Source organism: Danio aesculapii, chromosome 4, assembly GCF_903798145.1.
Source record: "Danio aesculapii chromosome 4, fDanAes4.1, whole genome shotgun sequence".
In the NCBI taxonomy this organism is placed as follows: domain Eukaryota; kingdom Metazoa; phylum Chordata; class Actinopteri; order Cypriniformes; family Danionidae; genus Danio; species Danio aesculapii.
The window spans coordinates 15,062,914-15,078,303 of NC_079438.1; the positions used below are offsets into that span (position 1 = coordinate 15,062,914).

The 15,390-nt window shown below is 37.8% G+C and overlaps 2 protein-coding genes and 2 non-coding genes across 4 annotated transcripts in view; 2 read left to right on the top strand and 2 right to left on the bottom strand.

Annotated features, from left to right (window-relative positions):
• LOC130222028 (NLR family CARD domain-containing protein 3-like) overlaps positions 1–15,390 on the top strand; it is a 503,712-nt gene that overhangs the window by 433,228 nt on the left and 55,094 nt on the right.
• On the top strand, positions 198–279 carry trnas-gcu (transfer RNA serine (anticodon GCU)). The gene has a single exon. It is a non-coding gene; the product is annotated as a tRNA-Ser (tRNA).
• Positions 639–779, bottom strand: LOC130224251 (U4 spliceosomal RNA). The gene has a single exon (XR_008837318.1). It is a non-coding gene; the product is annotated as a U4 spliceosomal RNA (small nuclear RNA).
• Positions 9,960–10,729, bottom strand: LOC130222203 (tripartite motif-containing protein 16-like). Its single transcript, XM_056454839.1, has one exon. It carries the CDS (start codon positions 10,645–10,647, stop codon positions 10,099–10,101), a length of 549 nt encoding a protein of 182 aa, XP_056310814.1. The 5' UTR covers positions 10,648–10,729; the 3' UTR covers positions 9,960–10,098.

A 15,390-nucleotide genomic window follows, 5' to 3' on the forward strand; every position in this document is an offset into this window, starting at 1 on the left:
ATTGTGCTTTGCATGTGTCGAATTCCAGCCTGGTCGTTCGTTTAAGAGAGCCTGGTGTTTACGTGGAAGGTAATCTTCGTGCTTTGAAGCATGTTATGGCAAAATTGAGTGTGATCTTACCGAAAATAGTTGCAAAAGCATACACGTACACATATGTGCCACAGTCCAGCTTCCATCAGTAAAGTGGAAACATATGTGACGAGGTGGCCGAGTGGTTAAGGCGATGGACTGCTAATCCATTGTGCTCTGCACGCGTGGGTTCGAATCCCATCCTCGTCGCTCAAATGCTCTGGTTTTTGAGAGAGCCCGGTGCTTCCGTGGAAGGTGTTTTACTCGCACCCTCTTAGCGATTTGAAGGATGTTATGGTAAAAGTTAATCCAGCCTCCGGCAGGGATGGACCGCTAATCCATTGTGCTCCGCCTGTGTAAGTTCAAATCCCATTCTCGTCGTTCAATTGCTTTAGTGTTTTAGAGAGCCTGGTGCTTCCATGGAAGGTTTCTTACACACACTCTGCTTGCATTCTGAAGAATGTTATGGTACAGGTTAATCCAGCCTGCTGCATGTTTAGGAGCTACACGAAAGTTGCAACATGTTAAAGAAACAGAAGCACAGCTATCCTTTTCAACAGAACATTAAGCCTACTAAGAGGCTGACAAAAATTGCCAGAGCTGACTGTATTTCAAGTCATCTCAGCAAGGTACTGGGTAAAGTTTTCAACCAGCAATGATCACACCTCGGATAGACCTCATAGGCTACGATATTGCCTCTGCGAAAGTATAGCTATAACAGCTACGAACTCTTCTGTGTACCAATCTGGACATGCAACGACAAGGTGGCATCAAACTTTAAACTGCCAGCAATCAGCCTTCTGGCACCAATGAGTGCATGCTGTGTCAGCAGAACAGGGTATTGATTTGTCCAAAAATAATTACTTATACATTGTTTCATTTTTACTTAAAGAAAAGTATACACTACTTATGTGAATCTGGGAGAAGAGAATTGTGGGTAATCTGGTAAAGGGAGCGGAGTCACAACGCTGAACGGCAGAGAAAAGGGTTGAGATTGGGATGTATTTATTGGGCTGTACAGGGACTGGGGTAAGGTAATGAAGAATGCAAGGGCACTGAAACCATATTTTGACAGAAATCCAGGGTCAGCTATGCTGCCGTTTTTAGACTCAGGCATTCTGTCTAGTTTCTCTCCAACAAAACCAGAAGAAACATGTTGCAGTTAATGTTGAACAATAAAGCCTGGTTTATACTTCTGTGTCAAGTGATCAGCGTGATCCACGGCGCAAGCCTTGCGCGTAGCCGTGCACTTACACTTCTGCGCACTGTTTATGTTGCTCTGCAATACACTTCCGAAACGCTAGCTGGCAGAAGGTGTTTATGTTTCTCTGTGTTGAGTTTCTTCGCTGGTGTTTTGTTTTTTTCTGAACGCTTCCTTAATGTGCATGTGGCTCAAATTCGCTCATTTTGAGGCAGGAACCAGTGGACGTGCAACAACTTTAATTAAAAGGCAAACACAAAACAACAGTCTCCATGCGGAGCTCCTTCATGGGACTCCACACTTTTTTTTTTCATGGGACTCCACACTTCACGCTCGTGAGGCTCTCACCTCCGCCCACACTCGTCAGCGCTACCAAGTCGACCAATCTCAGAGCTACGCGTACGCGTTACATTTTTTGAGAGGTGCGCGTCAATGTCGCCGACGGCCACAGCGAGGTGCTATGCAACTACATGTAGGCTGCGCCGTAGCATACGCGTGAGCTTGACGCCGAGGTATAAATCAGCCTTAATTCTGGGGCACTGATCAGAGCTACTGATAAAGCTCCTTATGACAACCTTTATCTTCATCTTTTCTGTAAGAACATCCATTCGAGTCCCAAAAGTTAATCCTTTCTCTAGCACAACGCTGTGCTTACACGTGATGAGGTGGCCGAGTGCTTAGGTTAGTATGTTGTACTCTGCAAGTTCTGGTTTAAATCCCATCCTCACAGTTTCACTGTTTTGAGAGAGGCAACTGCTTCTGTCTAAGGTTTCTTACTTGCACCTCTCAGCGTCTTAAAGGATGTTTATGGCAAAATTGTATGTAATACTTAGCGAAAATAGCTGCAAAAACATACGTATATGCCATAGTCCAGCCTCCATTAGGAGAGCACCTATATGCGCGGCGAGGTGGCTGAGTGGTTAAGGCGATGGACTGCTAATCTGTTGTGCTTTGCATGTGTGAGTCGAATTCCAGCCTGGTCATTCTTTTAAGAGAGCCCGGTGTTTACGTGGAAGGTAACTTACTTGCACCCTCTTCGTGCTTCGAAGCATGTTATGGCAAAATTGAGTGTCATCTTAACGAAAATAGTTGCAAAAACATACACGTACACATATGTGCCCTCTAGAGTGCCCTCTAAACTCTGGTTGCCTTTCGCAGAAACCTACGCTTTCTCTCACCCAATAGACTATCCACCATTCTTTCAAACTCTCTTCCTCCATCTTGCAAACTCTCTGCACTTGATACGAACAGCGCCACTGATACACTCTGCTCCACGCTAGCATCATGTCTAGACAGACTATGTCCTCTTACATCCAGGCCAGCCCGTGCCAGTCCTCTTGCACCCTGGCTCTCTGATGTTCTCTGTGAGCATCGCTCAAAACTTCGGGCTGCTGAGAGAATTTGGCGAAAAACTAAAAATCCTGAAAAGTGTGTAAACGTGCTCCATGGACATCGACCATCGACGTTTATTATAGTTTTTAAAACATTTGTTCGAATTGTTTTATTTTTTTTTTTTTTAAAGGTTATTTTGGAAAAAAGTGTATGCATATAAGTAAAGCTTGCTTGTTTTTACTCAATATTTAAAATCTTTTGATAAGAAATATTTAAAATATTATTATTTTTATTATTATGATGATACTCAGCTATACCTCACCCTGATGATCCCTCGGTTCCAGCTCGCATTTCAGCCTGCCTGTCAGACATTTCACTCTGGATGAAAGATCATCATCTCCAGCTTAACCTCATGAAAACGGAAATGCTTGAAGTCTCTGCCAACCCGACTCTACACCATAACTTTTCAATCCAGATGGATGGGGCAACCATTACTGCATCCAAAATGGTAAAAAGCCTTGGAGTAACGATTTATGACCAACTAAACTTCTCTGACCACATTTCTAGAACTGCTCGATCTTGCAGATTCGCACTCTATAACATCAGAAAGGTCCGACCCTTCCTATCTGAACATGCAGCTCAACTCATTGTTCAAGCTCTTGTTCTCTCCAAACTGGACTATTGCAACTCTCTACTAGCCGGGCTTCCAGCTAATTCTATCAAACCTCTTCAGCTGCTTCAGAACGCAGCAGCACGAGTGGTCTTTGATGAACCCAAAAGAACACATGTCACTCCGCTACTCACCCGTTTGCACTGGCTGCCAGTTGCTGCTCGCATCAAATTCAAAGCTCTGATGTTTGCTTACAAAGCGACCTCTGGCTTTGCTCCTTCTTATCTGCTCTCACTTCTGCAGATATATGTGCCCTCCAGAAACTTGCGTTCTGTGAATGAACATCGCCTCGTTGTTCCATCCCTAAAAGGGAAGAAATCACTTTCCCGAACTCTCACATTCAATCTGCCCAGTTGGTGGAATGAACTTCCTTAACTACATTAGAACAGCAGAGTCACTTGCTGTCTTCAAGAAACGACTAAAAACTCAACTGTTTAGTCTCCAATTTCCTTCCTAATCTTAACTGCCTCTCTGGCTATACCACTAACTGTACTCTCTCTCTCTCAAAAAAAAAAAAATAAATAAAATAAAATAAATTTACTAATGCTTAGCTTCTTAGACTTTACACACCTGATACTTGTCTATAGCACTTGTTTACTGCTGCTCTTATAGTTGTGTAAATTGCTTCCTTTTCCTCATTTGTAAGTCGCTTTGGATAAAAGCGTCTGCTAAATGACTAAATGTAAATGTAAATGTAAAATGTTATGTTAATGTACAAAATAAACCTGATTTAAAGCCCACAAACTGGGATTGAAGTGTCTTCTTTTATAATTGTTCTAACACACGGCTGTGCTGATGAAGTAAAGCTAAGCTAAATTGCTGTGATTCATTACACACATGCAATGTTTTAAAAACATTTTAAACTTGTAAAACTCACTCTTGATCACATTTGATGATCATTGATGATCCTAGCGAACTGAACAGACCTTTTATTCCCGGTTGCTTGCACGTATGGTCTTGTTGATATGATTATACACGTGACTACCGGGACATGTTAATACGCACAGCTGTCAATCAAGTCAGTGGTCGGGGGGACCGCACTCCTACGTCAAGTTGCAGTCGATCTGAAAACTGCTCCAATTGGTCCACCATTTTTATAATGTTAAATTTGAAAAAAAAAAGGACTGGGTGTGTTTATATTACCTCAATATGACGGTCTATACACTATATCTACACACATGTCTGTGCAAACAGCTTGAAAAGTAGATTTTTCACCATAGGTGCCCTTTAAATCAGTATGTTATCACCATGCTATTATTTTAATCAACCTAAACTAACAACCCTTTGTTATCTCAACAACTTTAGTGAAGCTAGTTGACTTGACAAAAAAAATATGTTGTGATAACAAATAAAGGATATAATTTTATACAGAGTAGACAAAATCAGATAAAACAAAACTAGACAAAACCTGACAAAATCAGGCAAAACTAAACTAGGCAAAACTATACAAAATTGGACAAAATAAAACTACACAAAACTAGACAAAACTTGACAAAATCAGACAAAAAAGCTAGACAAAAGTAGACAAAATCAGACAAAACAAAAGTAGACAAAATCAGACAAAAGTAGAACAAATCGGACAAAACAAAACTAGACAAAAGTAGACAAAATCAGACAAAACAAACATAGACAAAATCAGACAAAACAAAACAAACGTAGAAAAAATCAGACAAAACAAAAGTAGACAAAATCAGAAAAAACAAAAGTAGACAAAAAAAGACAAAAAAGCTAGACAAAATACGACAAAAGTAGACCAAATCGGACAAAACAAAACTAGACAAAAGTAGACAAAATCAGACAAAACAAAGGAGACAAAATCAGACAAAACAAAAGTAGACAAAATCAGACAAAACATAATTAGACCAAAAAGACAAAATCAGACAAAACAAAACAAGAAAAAAGTAGATAAAATCTGACAAAACAAAAGTAGACAAAAATAGACAAAATCAGACAAAACTAGACAAAACAAAACTAGACAAAACTAAACAAAAGGAGACAAAACTAAACAAAAATAGACAAAAAACTAGACAAAATCAGACAAAAGTAGACAAAATCAGACAAAACAAAAGTAGATAAAAGTAGAAAAAATCGGACAAAACAAAAAACTAGACGAAAGTAGACAAAATCTGAAAAAAGTAGACAAAATTAGACAAAAGATTAGACTAAATCAAACAAAAGTTGACAAAAACAGACACAACAAAACTAGACAAAACTAAACAAACCTAGACAAAACAAAACTAGACAAAAGTAGACAAAATCAGACAAAACAAAACTACACAAAATCTGACAAAACAAAACTAGACAAAAATAGACAAAATCTGACAAAACAAAAGTAGACAACATCAGACAAAACACATCTAGACAAAATCAGACAAAACAAAAGTAGACAAAATCTGACAAAACAAAACTAGACAAAAGTAGAAAAATCAAACAAACGAAACTAGACAAAAAATTTGACAAAAGTAGACAAAATCAGACAAAACTAGACAAAAGTAGACAAAATCAGACAAAAAGAAATTAGACAAAATTAGACAAAATCAGACAAAATTAAACAAAATTAGACAAAATAAGTCAAAAAACTAGACAAAATCAGACAAAAGCAGACAAAATCAGACAAAACAAAAAACTAGACAAAAGACAAAAATAAGACAAAAAGAAATTAGACAAAACTAGACAAAATCGGACAAAACTAAACAAAACCAGACAAAAGTAGACAAAATCGGACAAAACTAAACAAAAATAGACAAAATCAGACAAAACTAAACAAAATGAGACAAAAATAAACAAAACTAGACAAAAGTAGACAAAATCAGACAAAACAAAACTAGACAGAAGTAGACAAAATCAGACAAACAAAACTAGACAAAACAAAAATAGACAAAAGTAGACAAAATCAGACAGAACTAGACAAAAGTAGACAAAATCAGACAAAAAGAATTTAGACAAAACTAGACAAAATCGGACAAAACTAAACAAAACTAGACAAAAGTAGACAAAATCAGACAAAACGAAATTAGACAAAACTAGACAAAACCAGACAAAACTAGACAAAAGTAGACAAAACAAAACTAAACAAAAATAGACAAAATCAGACAAAACTAAACAAAACTACACAAAAGTAGACAAAATCAGACAAAACTAAACAAACCTAGACAAAACAAAACTAAACAAAAATAGACAAAATCAGACAAAACTAAACAAAACAAGTCAAAACTAAACAAAACTAGACAAAAGTAGACAAAATCAGACAAATCAAAAGTAGACAAAAGTAGACAAAATCAGACAAAACAAAAGTAGACAAAATCTGACAAAACAAAACTAGACAAAAGTAGACAAAATCAGACAAAACAACACTAGACAAATGTAGACAAAATCTGACAAGACAAAAGTAGACAAAATCAGACAAACAAAACTAGACAAAAAAACTAGACAAAATCAGACAAAAGTAGACAAAATTGGACAAAACTAGACAAAACTAAACAAATCTAGACAAAACTAAACAAACCGAGACAAAACAAAACTAGACAAAACTAAATAAAAATAGACAAAATCAGACAAAACTAAACAAAATCGTATATATATGAATCCAAACAGGAATCAGATCATCTGAATGTAAAATCAATACAAAATCAATATCCAAATTTCTATTCAGTTTTTTTGCAATATACTATTAGAAACAGTGCTTAAAATACACTTGAAGAATAAAAACCACAAACAACCAGTCTAATCTCTACAAACTAATATACACAGTGTCTGTATTAACTCATACATTATTCAAAACAATATGTTCAGCTCTTACTTTGCTGCTGCATTGAAAGCTCCACTACTTGCTGGCGAAGTTCACTGTTCAAGGCTTCCAGCTCATGAACTTTATTTTGTAACACTTCTGCCTTGTTCTGCCACATCAGTATTTCTTGCTTTATTGGTTTCGTTGTATTCACTAGAAGTAAAACAGGGTGACAGTTATATTTCATCTTTTGTATACAGTGTTAACATTTATATAATTATACTGTATGAAGTTAGCAGTTTAAAGAGGTAACAGATAGGCTTACCTTCACCCTTCACGCTTCCTAGGTTGTGTTTTTTACAGGTGTTGTACTGTGACATCTATAAATATAAAAAATCATTTTAGAAGGTGGCAAAACGTTTAAGGCCATCGGGCAGTTAGTTAAACAGTGTTGTGCTGAAATGTCCTGAAAACTTGTCAGACCAAGCAGTTATTTACTTTTTGGTTTTATATTTAAGCAAAGTTTTAAAGGAACTGGATATAATTATCAATAATAATATTTTAATATAATGTAATCATTTTTATTTTAAATAATAATAATTATTATTTATATATATATATATATATATATATATATATATATATATATATATATATATATATATATATATATATATATCCACACTCATACACACTCAGTCTAAAAATGATTATTAAGCATGTAATATATACCCAATCTAAAGATACATTATTAAATAATGTAAAGCTACTTGAAGTTTATACATGTTTTCATGACAGATGGTGATTAAATAGAATGTTTTGCCTATATCTCTTTCTGTACTTAAAAACAAAATATTTATGCTTTTTAAAATCTAGTTTACAACAACTGACTACCATATAGGCTGAGTTTAAATGGATCGATGTTGATGCGAGCTGATCACAATCCATTAGGCCTACTTGAAACAATAACACAGTCAAATCACAAGAAACATTAGGTCAATAACTTCATACGTACCTTTTCTTACACGGTTGTTCCATTTGGATCTTCACGGTGTACAAATTGGCTTTTCTGCCGTTAAGGAAACTTTATTTGGGCGGCAATTCTTTTTAAGCGCCTTTTAAATAGTTCTCCTGTAGAGGGCGCTTAGCTGCACATAATTTAAAGTCGAGCCTCTATGTCTTTTACATGTCTTTTTTAGCCATCTCATTTACAAATTAAAATCGTCCTGCTAACGTTTAAAAAATATTAAATAAGGTTTATAAACTTTACTATGATTTATAATTAGATTAATATTATTATGGAAGCCCGTTCCCGCCACTGAATTAAAAAAAAATTAATTGAAAAAAATAAAAAAGTAAAAAAAAAAATAATTTAAGTCAGAATTCTGAGTTATTAAGTCAGAATTCGGAGTTATAAAGTCAGAACTCAGAGTTATTAAGTCGCAATTTTGAGTTATAAAGTCAGAATTCTGAGTTATTAAGATTATCAGATTTCTAACTTTTATTTCTTTTGAATTTCGACACTTTTTCACGACATTTCATATTACGCTAAGGGAGTTCCTGTCGCCAGCAGGTGAACGTTTCTGCGACGGCAAGGTATGGTCAAATTTACTTTTTGGTATGATAATTATTTATGATATGAAGTGTTACAGTAAATGTGTTATAATAGAAGCCTTTGGCGAGTGTAAAATTCGAAAGTTTGGCGCGTGCTCATGCGGTTTACTCGAATGGTAGTCCATAGTCCTGTTGCTTTTATGGACAATTAAGTAGGGTAGTTTACTATCATTGCACCAAAAGGGAGTAAAATTAGGTTTAGATTCAAAGCTTGCTTTGTTATGTACAGTGTACTAACCAAAAAAGTACATGCATTTTGTTTTCTGGCTTATATACTCGGTCTAGGCTTTATATTGGCCTTTAGCCTCACCATGTTTTCCTATTAAAACTATCATTGTAGGATGGATGAATTAATAATTTTACTGAGGGAGAGAAACATTCCTGAAACAACTATCAAAAGACTGGAGGAAGACAAGGTAATACTGAAACAAACAGTTTAACACACACTTTAAAAGTCATAATTTGGAAGAAGTGGACATTTTAATCCATGTTTAAGTCACTTGCAGTTTTATTTCTTAAAGGGATTATATACTGTTTATTTTACAATAAATAACTTAAGCTAAACACTTTGGCAAAGCTCCAGTGTTTACCTAAACACTTTCGATTATACTTCAGTTTACTGACTGAATCTTAATATTAACTAGTTGCTTGTTGACATGCATAATACTAGCAGATTGGCTGTTTATTGGTACTTAAAAAACATATATTAATGCCATATTTTGCATGACCATGTTTTACATCCCTTTTTAAACCATACTTAAAGAAAACACTACTACACAATTGGAGAATATTACAGACATTTAATACATTTACTGAAAAACAAAGTACCAAAATGTATGTCATGGCAGAAATTAAAGACTTAAAGAATGAAAATAACATGGACTTGCCATTTATAACCAGTAGATGGTAGCAGAGGTTAACTTATTTAGCTCAGTTACTGTGTCAACTCCCCAGATGTTTCAATGTCTTTCTTTTGGATTTCTTATGAAAAGACATCAAATAGATTACTTTTACTGTATTACAGTATATGGTAAAGGAAGTACAAAGTACAAGGAGTCAGAGAGTAATTTAAATGTAAATAATGAAAGCCATACACCAACAGACTTTAAGAGTAATTTACTTGAATACATTAGTAACTTATTTTACTAACTACATTTAGTTATTGTATTTAACTGTACAAGCTGCTAAATATATTCAGCCAACTAAGATTTGTTGTTATGTAGTTTTAGTACCCAAAATTTAGTCTGATTTACTTTATGACAACCCTATTTTATTCTTCGACTCATCAGATGTTCATATAAACATATTAACACTTGCATTTGTAATTCCGGAAACTGCATAGGTGGATTACACATAAACACACACACACTCACACACGCACACACACACACACACACACACACACACACACACACACACACACACACACACACACAGCTGCTGCTGACTGCTCCTGCAGAGGATTCTGGGTAAATCTCTCAGTCTTCAGCTCAGTTTCACTGATGATCCAGAATAAACCCAAAACCCAGGCCAGAGCGGCTCAGTGAATGTGGTCTGGACTGAGTGGATGAGGCTCATTGTGTCTCTACAGATGTTGTAGAAGATCAGAGTTCCTGCACTGTGATCCACAAACACTCCTATTCTCCTGCTGAGTGGCTCTACTGGGAGATCAGTGTGTGTGTTATTGTGCCAGAATGAGAAACTGGAGGAAGAGCAGATCAAACTCCAGGACTGAGCATTAGATCCAAACCAAGACTCAACACCTCGTCCCTTCCTCCTGATGCTCTTATATGACACTGATATCCACACACCAACATCTCCACTCCAGTCAATCTCCCAGTAACAGCGTCCACACACACTCTCTCTGCACAACACCTGAGGATGAACATCAAATCTGTCTGGATGATCAGGATACGGCTGATCCTCTAACACACACTTCACCTCTCTGTTCTCCTCAGACAGGATGAGACGAGTGTGTGCTGTGTTTGGATCCAGTGTGAGGAAACAGACAACTGAACACAAGAACACACACATTTATAACCACAGGTGTGTGTGTGCGTGTATGTGAGAGAGTGAATGTGTGTGTGTGTGTGAGTGAGTGAGTGAGTGAGGGTCTCTGTGTGTGTGTGTGTGTGTGTGTGTGTGTGTTCCTGTGTGTCTGTACATGTGTGTGTTTGAGTATGTGTGTGCGTGCGAGTGAGTGAGTAAGTGAGTGTGTGTGTGAGTGTGTATGTGTGTGAGAGAGCGTGTGTGTGTGTGTGTGTGTGAGAAAGTGTGTGTGTGAGAGCGTGTGTGTGTGTGAGAGAGAGAGCGTGCGTGTGTGTGTGTGTGTGTGTGTGTAGTCCTACATTTGTGCAGTCCTGCTGTAATCCTCGCGTCTCCTCCATGATCCAGACTGTAAACACACACAGATGGAGAGAATGAGCTGTTTAGTTTCCCCCTCAGCTAATAAGCTAAAGCTAGCACTGAGCTGCTCAGCTACACGCTCCAAACTCTTCAGCTAAAACACACAACACTTGTTGGTTCCAGCCGGGATGCACAATGAATCTAACACAGTGCGTTCTTTTAATCTGATGTTGGTGAAGCGAGCGCAGATACTGCTCATGTTGATGGAGACACCCTGCTGCAACATTCATTTATTACAGTGATCACACTTAGCTTTGCCATCGTTCTTCAGCACATGCAGCCTTTGAGCACATGTTGCAGTCCATCTCTAAACTATGTTCAGATTATTAAAGCTGCTCGCCAGCGCCCAAGTTCCTGAGAGATTAGCAAGTGAAAAATACACATGTGTGCACAGAGAAGAGGAATCCAGATGTTGATTTTAGAACAAGAGTCTGAACATTAATCCAAGTGTCTGATTCCAGAATCTGAATCCATCTTCAATCCCCAACCCTATTCCTGACCTGATATTGGAGGATTCTTCAGCACAAATGGAGGAAGAAGTTTCTCTGCTCAGCTCAAATGCTGAAACTGTACAGTGTGTCCCGCTTAATGTCACAACTGAGCCAATACACTCCAACATTTACAGAGGAGATTCATTTCACACTCAATGATTTGCTCTTTATAGACATGACTGGAATACTCTACAAGCTGTATCTTCTGTCTTTCCTCACCCCATAACCCTCATAGAAAACTGAAGATCAGAAAAGAGCTTTCTAGTGTCTTTTTAAAGCCATTCAGTGGAAAAGCACAAGGCCAGTGATGCTCCACATACTTGAGTTTGTCCAGTGTGTAGTTTGGATCCTCCAGTTGTTCAGAGAGCAGCTTGACTCCTGAATCTCCTGGATGATTGTAGCTCAGATCCAGCTCTCTCAGGTGTGAGGGGTTTGAAGTCAGAGCTGAAGACAGAAAACCACAGCCTTCCTCTGTCACCATACAGCCAGACAATCTACAAACACAGCAAGAGTTCACATCACACAGTTGGACAATCACACATCTCTTTGTGTTGTGAAGATGCTGACTGCTGTTTCTGCTCATGTCAACAGCAGTGATGAACACACACACACACACACACACACACATCCTGATTAGCTCTCCTTATTGATCAAGCCCTCACATCAGCAAACACACTCACACACTCAACAAGGACTCAACATCATCTGTAGAACTGTATATCAATAGAAATAAAATCACACCCCTGCACATTTGGGCTCCACATCTGGTAAGACTTAAGGGCTGTTCACACGGAAAGTGATGTTGAATGTTGACACCCACAGACATAGTCACAACCTGCTAAAGTTTTCAAAAAGTGAACTAAGACTGCAACTATTTGGGGAAATCTCTATAAAAGGTCTTCAAATCTGATTTCGATTTAAAGGAATTGTTTTTCATCTTTAAAATAGGATTTATTCTTGTGTTTAAAGCTTTTGTCATTACGCTACTTCAGTGTCTCAGACTCATTCACAAATGATTATTAAATGCTGGATTAATGCACAAGAGAGTTTGGCCAACACGTTTTAGACCATTTCAAATATATATTATATGTGCACGCTGTATAAGTGCACATACAGCCGCTCAGCATAATGGAGTACAGCCCATTCTGAAAATGCAGATTTTCCTCCATTTCTCAGTCAATATAGGCAGTGTATTTTGGTGCATTTAAACAAAACAGATTTATTAAACAGGAATATTTATTACAAGAATATTTTAGTCACCAAACATATTCAGAAATAGAAAGATAACACAATTAAATTCAGGCTAAATATTGCAAAAAACCCTACAAAATTTCAGCTGAATTCTTCCATTGTTTTGCTTCTCTTGATTTTTCCTACAAGTATCCACAAGTATCACTGTGATAACAAGCAGTGATTGTGCACGCTTATCTGCTTTCTAAAGTAGTTGGAGCGTTTAATTACTCGTGCTCACCTCATCTACAATGACAAAGCGCATATGAGATAAACTACATCAGTATGTAACAACCAGTTATGATCTATTACTGAACAGATGCCAAACTGTTTTGACACCCTTATGGTGTACATCAGGAAAAGAGTTACTTCAATTCTGAAAATGCAGCTTAGACATAGTCATATAATCATTATCAATGTGTAGATATGAATAAAATCACATCCCTGCAAATGATTTCTCTATTCTTCTTCTGCCAATCTACTGAAAGGGGCTCCACATATGGTAACCCAATATGTAACTGTTTGTGTGATATTGCTGAGTGGAGAATCATTTACCTCAGTGTCTCCAGTTTACAGTGTTGACTTTTCAGTCCATCAGAGAGAAGCTTCACTCCTGAATCTTGCAGGTCATTGTTACTCAGGTCCAGCTCTCTCAGGATACAGTTTGAGGATTGAAGAACTGAAGACAAACTCTTACAGCACTGAACAGTGAGTTTACATGTGACCAATCTGAGAAAGAAGAGCACACATTACTAAAAACCACACTGTTAATGTGATCTGTCTGATGTAACAAAACAAAACAATCAATCAACCAATAAATTAAATGATCAATCAGGTGTTTAATCTCAGACCTCAGTGTCTCCAGTTTACAGTGTTGACTCTTCAGTCCATCAGAGAGAAGCTTCACTCCTGAATCCTGCAGGTCATTGTTACTCAGGTCCAGCTCTCTCAGGACACAGTTTGAGGATTGTAGAGCTGAAGACAAACTCTCACACGACCGAACAGTGAGATTACATGCCTGTAGCCTGTGTAGAGAACAAACACAATATGTATGTGTTAGTCTGGTGTGTTTAATAGTCTGAAGCATGTATGAATGTAGTGACTGGTTTAACTTCACTAATTAGTGAGCACATCTGGTGATTTTAGCTTTAAATAGTATTAATGTCTATAAAACACAATTAAATGGCTTCCTTCAGATGCTCCAATAGCCCAACTCTTCATTAAACACCTAACACTGCAAGACAGGAAATACTTTTTAAACTGTTTTATTTATTATTATTGAACAAACAAACTAATGACAATAATCTTCTGTAGCATCTTTAAAAGTTGCATCTCAAAGCCCTTTTCAGAATAAAGTGAAACAGATGCATATGTAACAGACATATAGAACATAAATAAATATATCAGAATCAGAATCGGTTTTATTGCCAAGTGTGCTTCACACACACAAGGAATTTGTTTTGGCTACAGAAGCTTCCAGTGTACATAAAGTGACATGTGACAACACAAAATAATCTGAAAAAATAAAATAATAATAATAAAAAATGATGAACATTAAACAGATGCGGTTAGTGAAGAAACCTGGATGTTGAGTTGTATGTACAGATTGTTATAAATATACAGGTTACAAGGTGCTGTGTACAAGTGCGAAAGTAGAAAGTATTGCATTGTATATTGATATAAGGTGCTGTGTACAAGTGCGTATGAGAAAGTATTGCACATATTTATTGCACAGTAGGGGAATATTTAACTGTTCATAAGGTAGACAGCCTGAGGAAAGAAACTTTTCCTGTGTCTGGCTGTTTTTGTGCTCGGTGCTCTGAAGCGCCGACCAGACGGTAACAGTTCGAACAGGTAGTGTGCTGGGTGTGAGGCGTCCAGAGTGATTTTGCGGGCCCTTTTACTCACTCTGGAAGAGTACAGTTCTTGAAGTGTAGGAAGGGTAGTGCCAGTGATTCGTTCAGCAGTCCGGACTATTCGCTGTAGTCTACGGAGGTCAGTTTTGGCAGCTGAGCCGAACCAGACGGTGATTGAAGTGCAGAGGATGGATTGGATGACAGCTGAGTAGAACTGTACGAGCAGCTCCTGTGGCAGGTTGAACTTCCTCAGCTGACGAAGGAAGTACAGTCTCTGCTGGGCTTTCTTCACAATAGAGTCTATATGAGTGTCCCACTTCAGATCCTGAGAGATGGTGGTGCCCAGGAACCTGAATGACTCTACTGCAGCCACAGTGCTGTTCATGATGGTGAGTGGGGGGAGTGCAGGGGGGTTTCTCCTGAAGTCCACTATCATCTCCACTGTTTTGAGCGTGTTCAGCTCCAGGTTGTTGTATCTGCACCATAACGCCAGCCGCTCCACCTCCTGTCTGTATGCAGACTCGTCACCGTTCTGGATGAGGCCGATAACAGTAGTGTCGTCTGCAAACTTAATGAGTTTGATGGAGGGGTCTTTTGCAGTGCAGTCGTTGGTGTACAAGGAGAAGAGCAGTGGAGAAAGAACACATCCCTGGGGGGCACCAGTGCTGATGGTGCGGCTGTCGGATGTGATTTTGCCCATTCTGACTAGCTGCTGTCTATCTGTCAGAAAGCTGGTGATCCATTGACAGACAGAGCTAGGAACAGAGAGCTGGCCCAGTTTGTACTCAAGCAGT

Coding starts and splice junctions, on each gene's coding strand:
- LOC130222203 (XM_056454839.1), bottom strand. CDS start 10,647: ATGTGTGTGTTCTTGTGTTCAGTTGTCTGTTTCCTCACACTGGATCCA.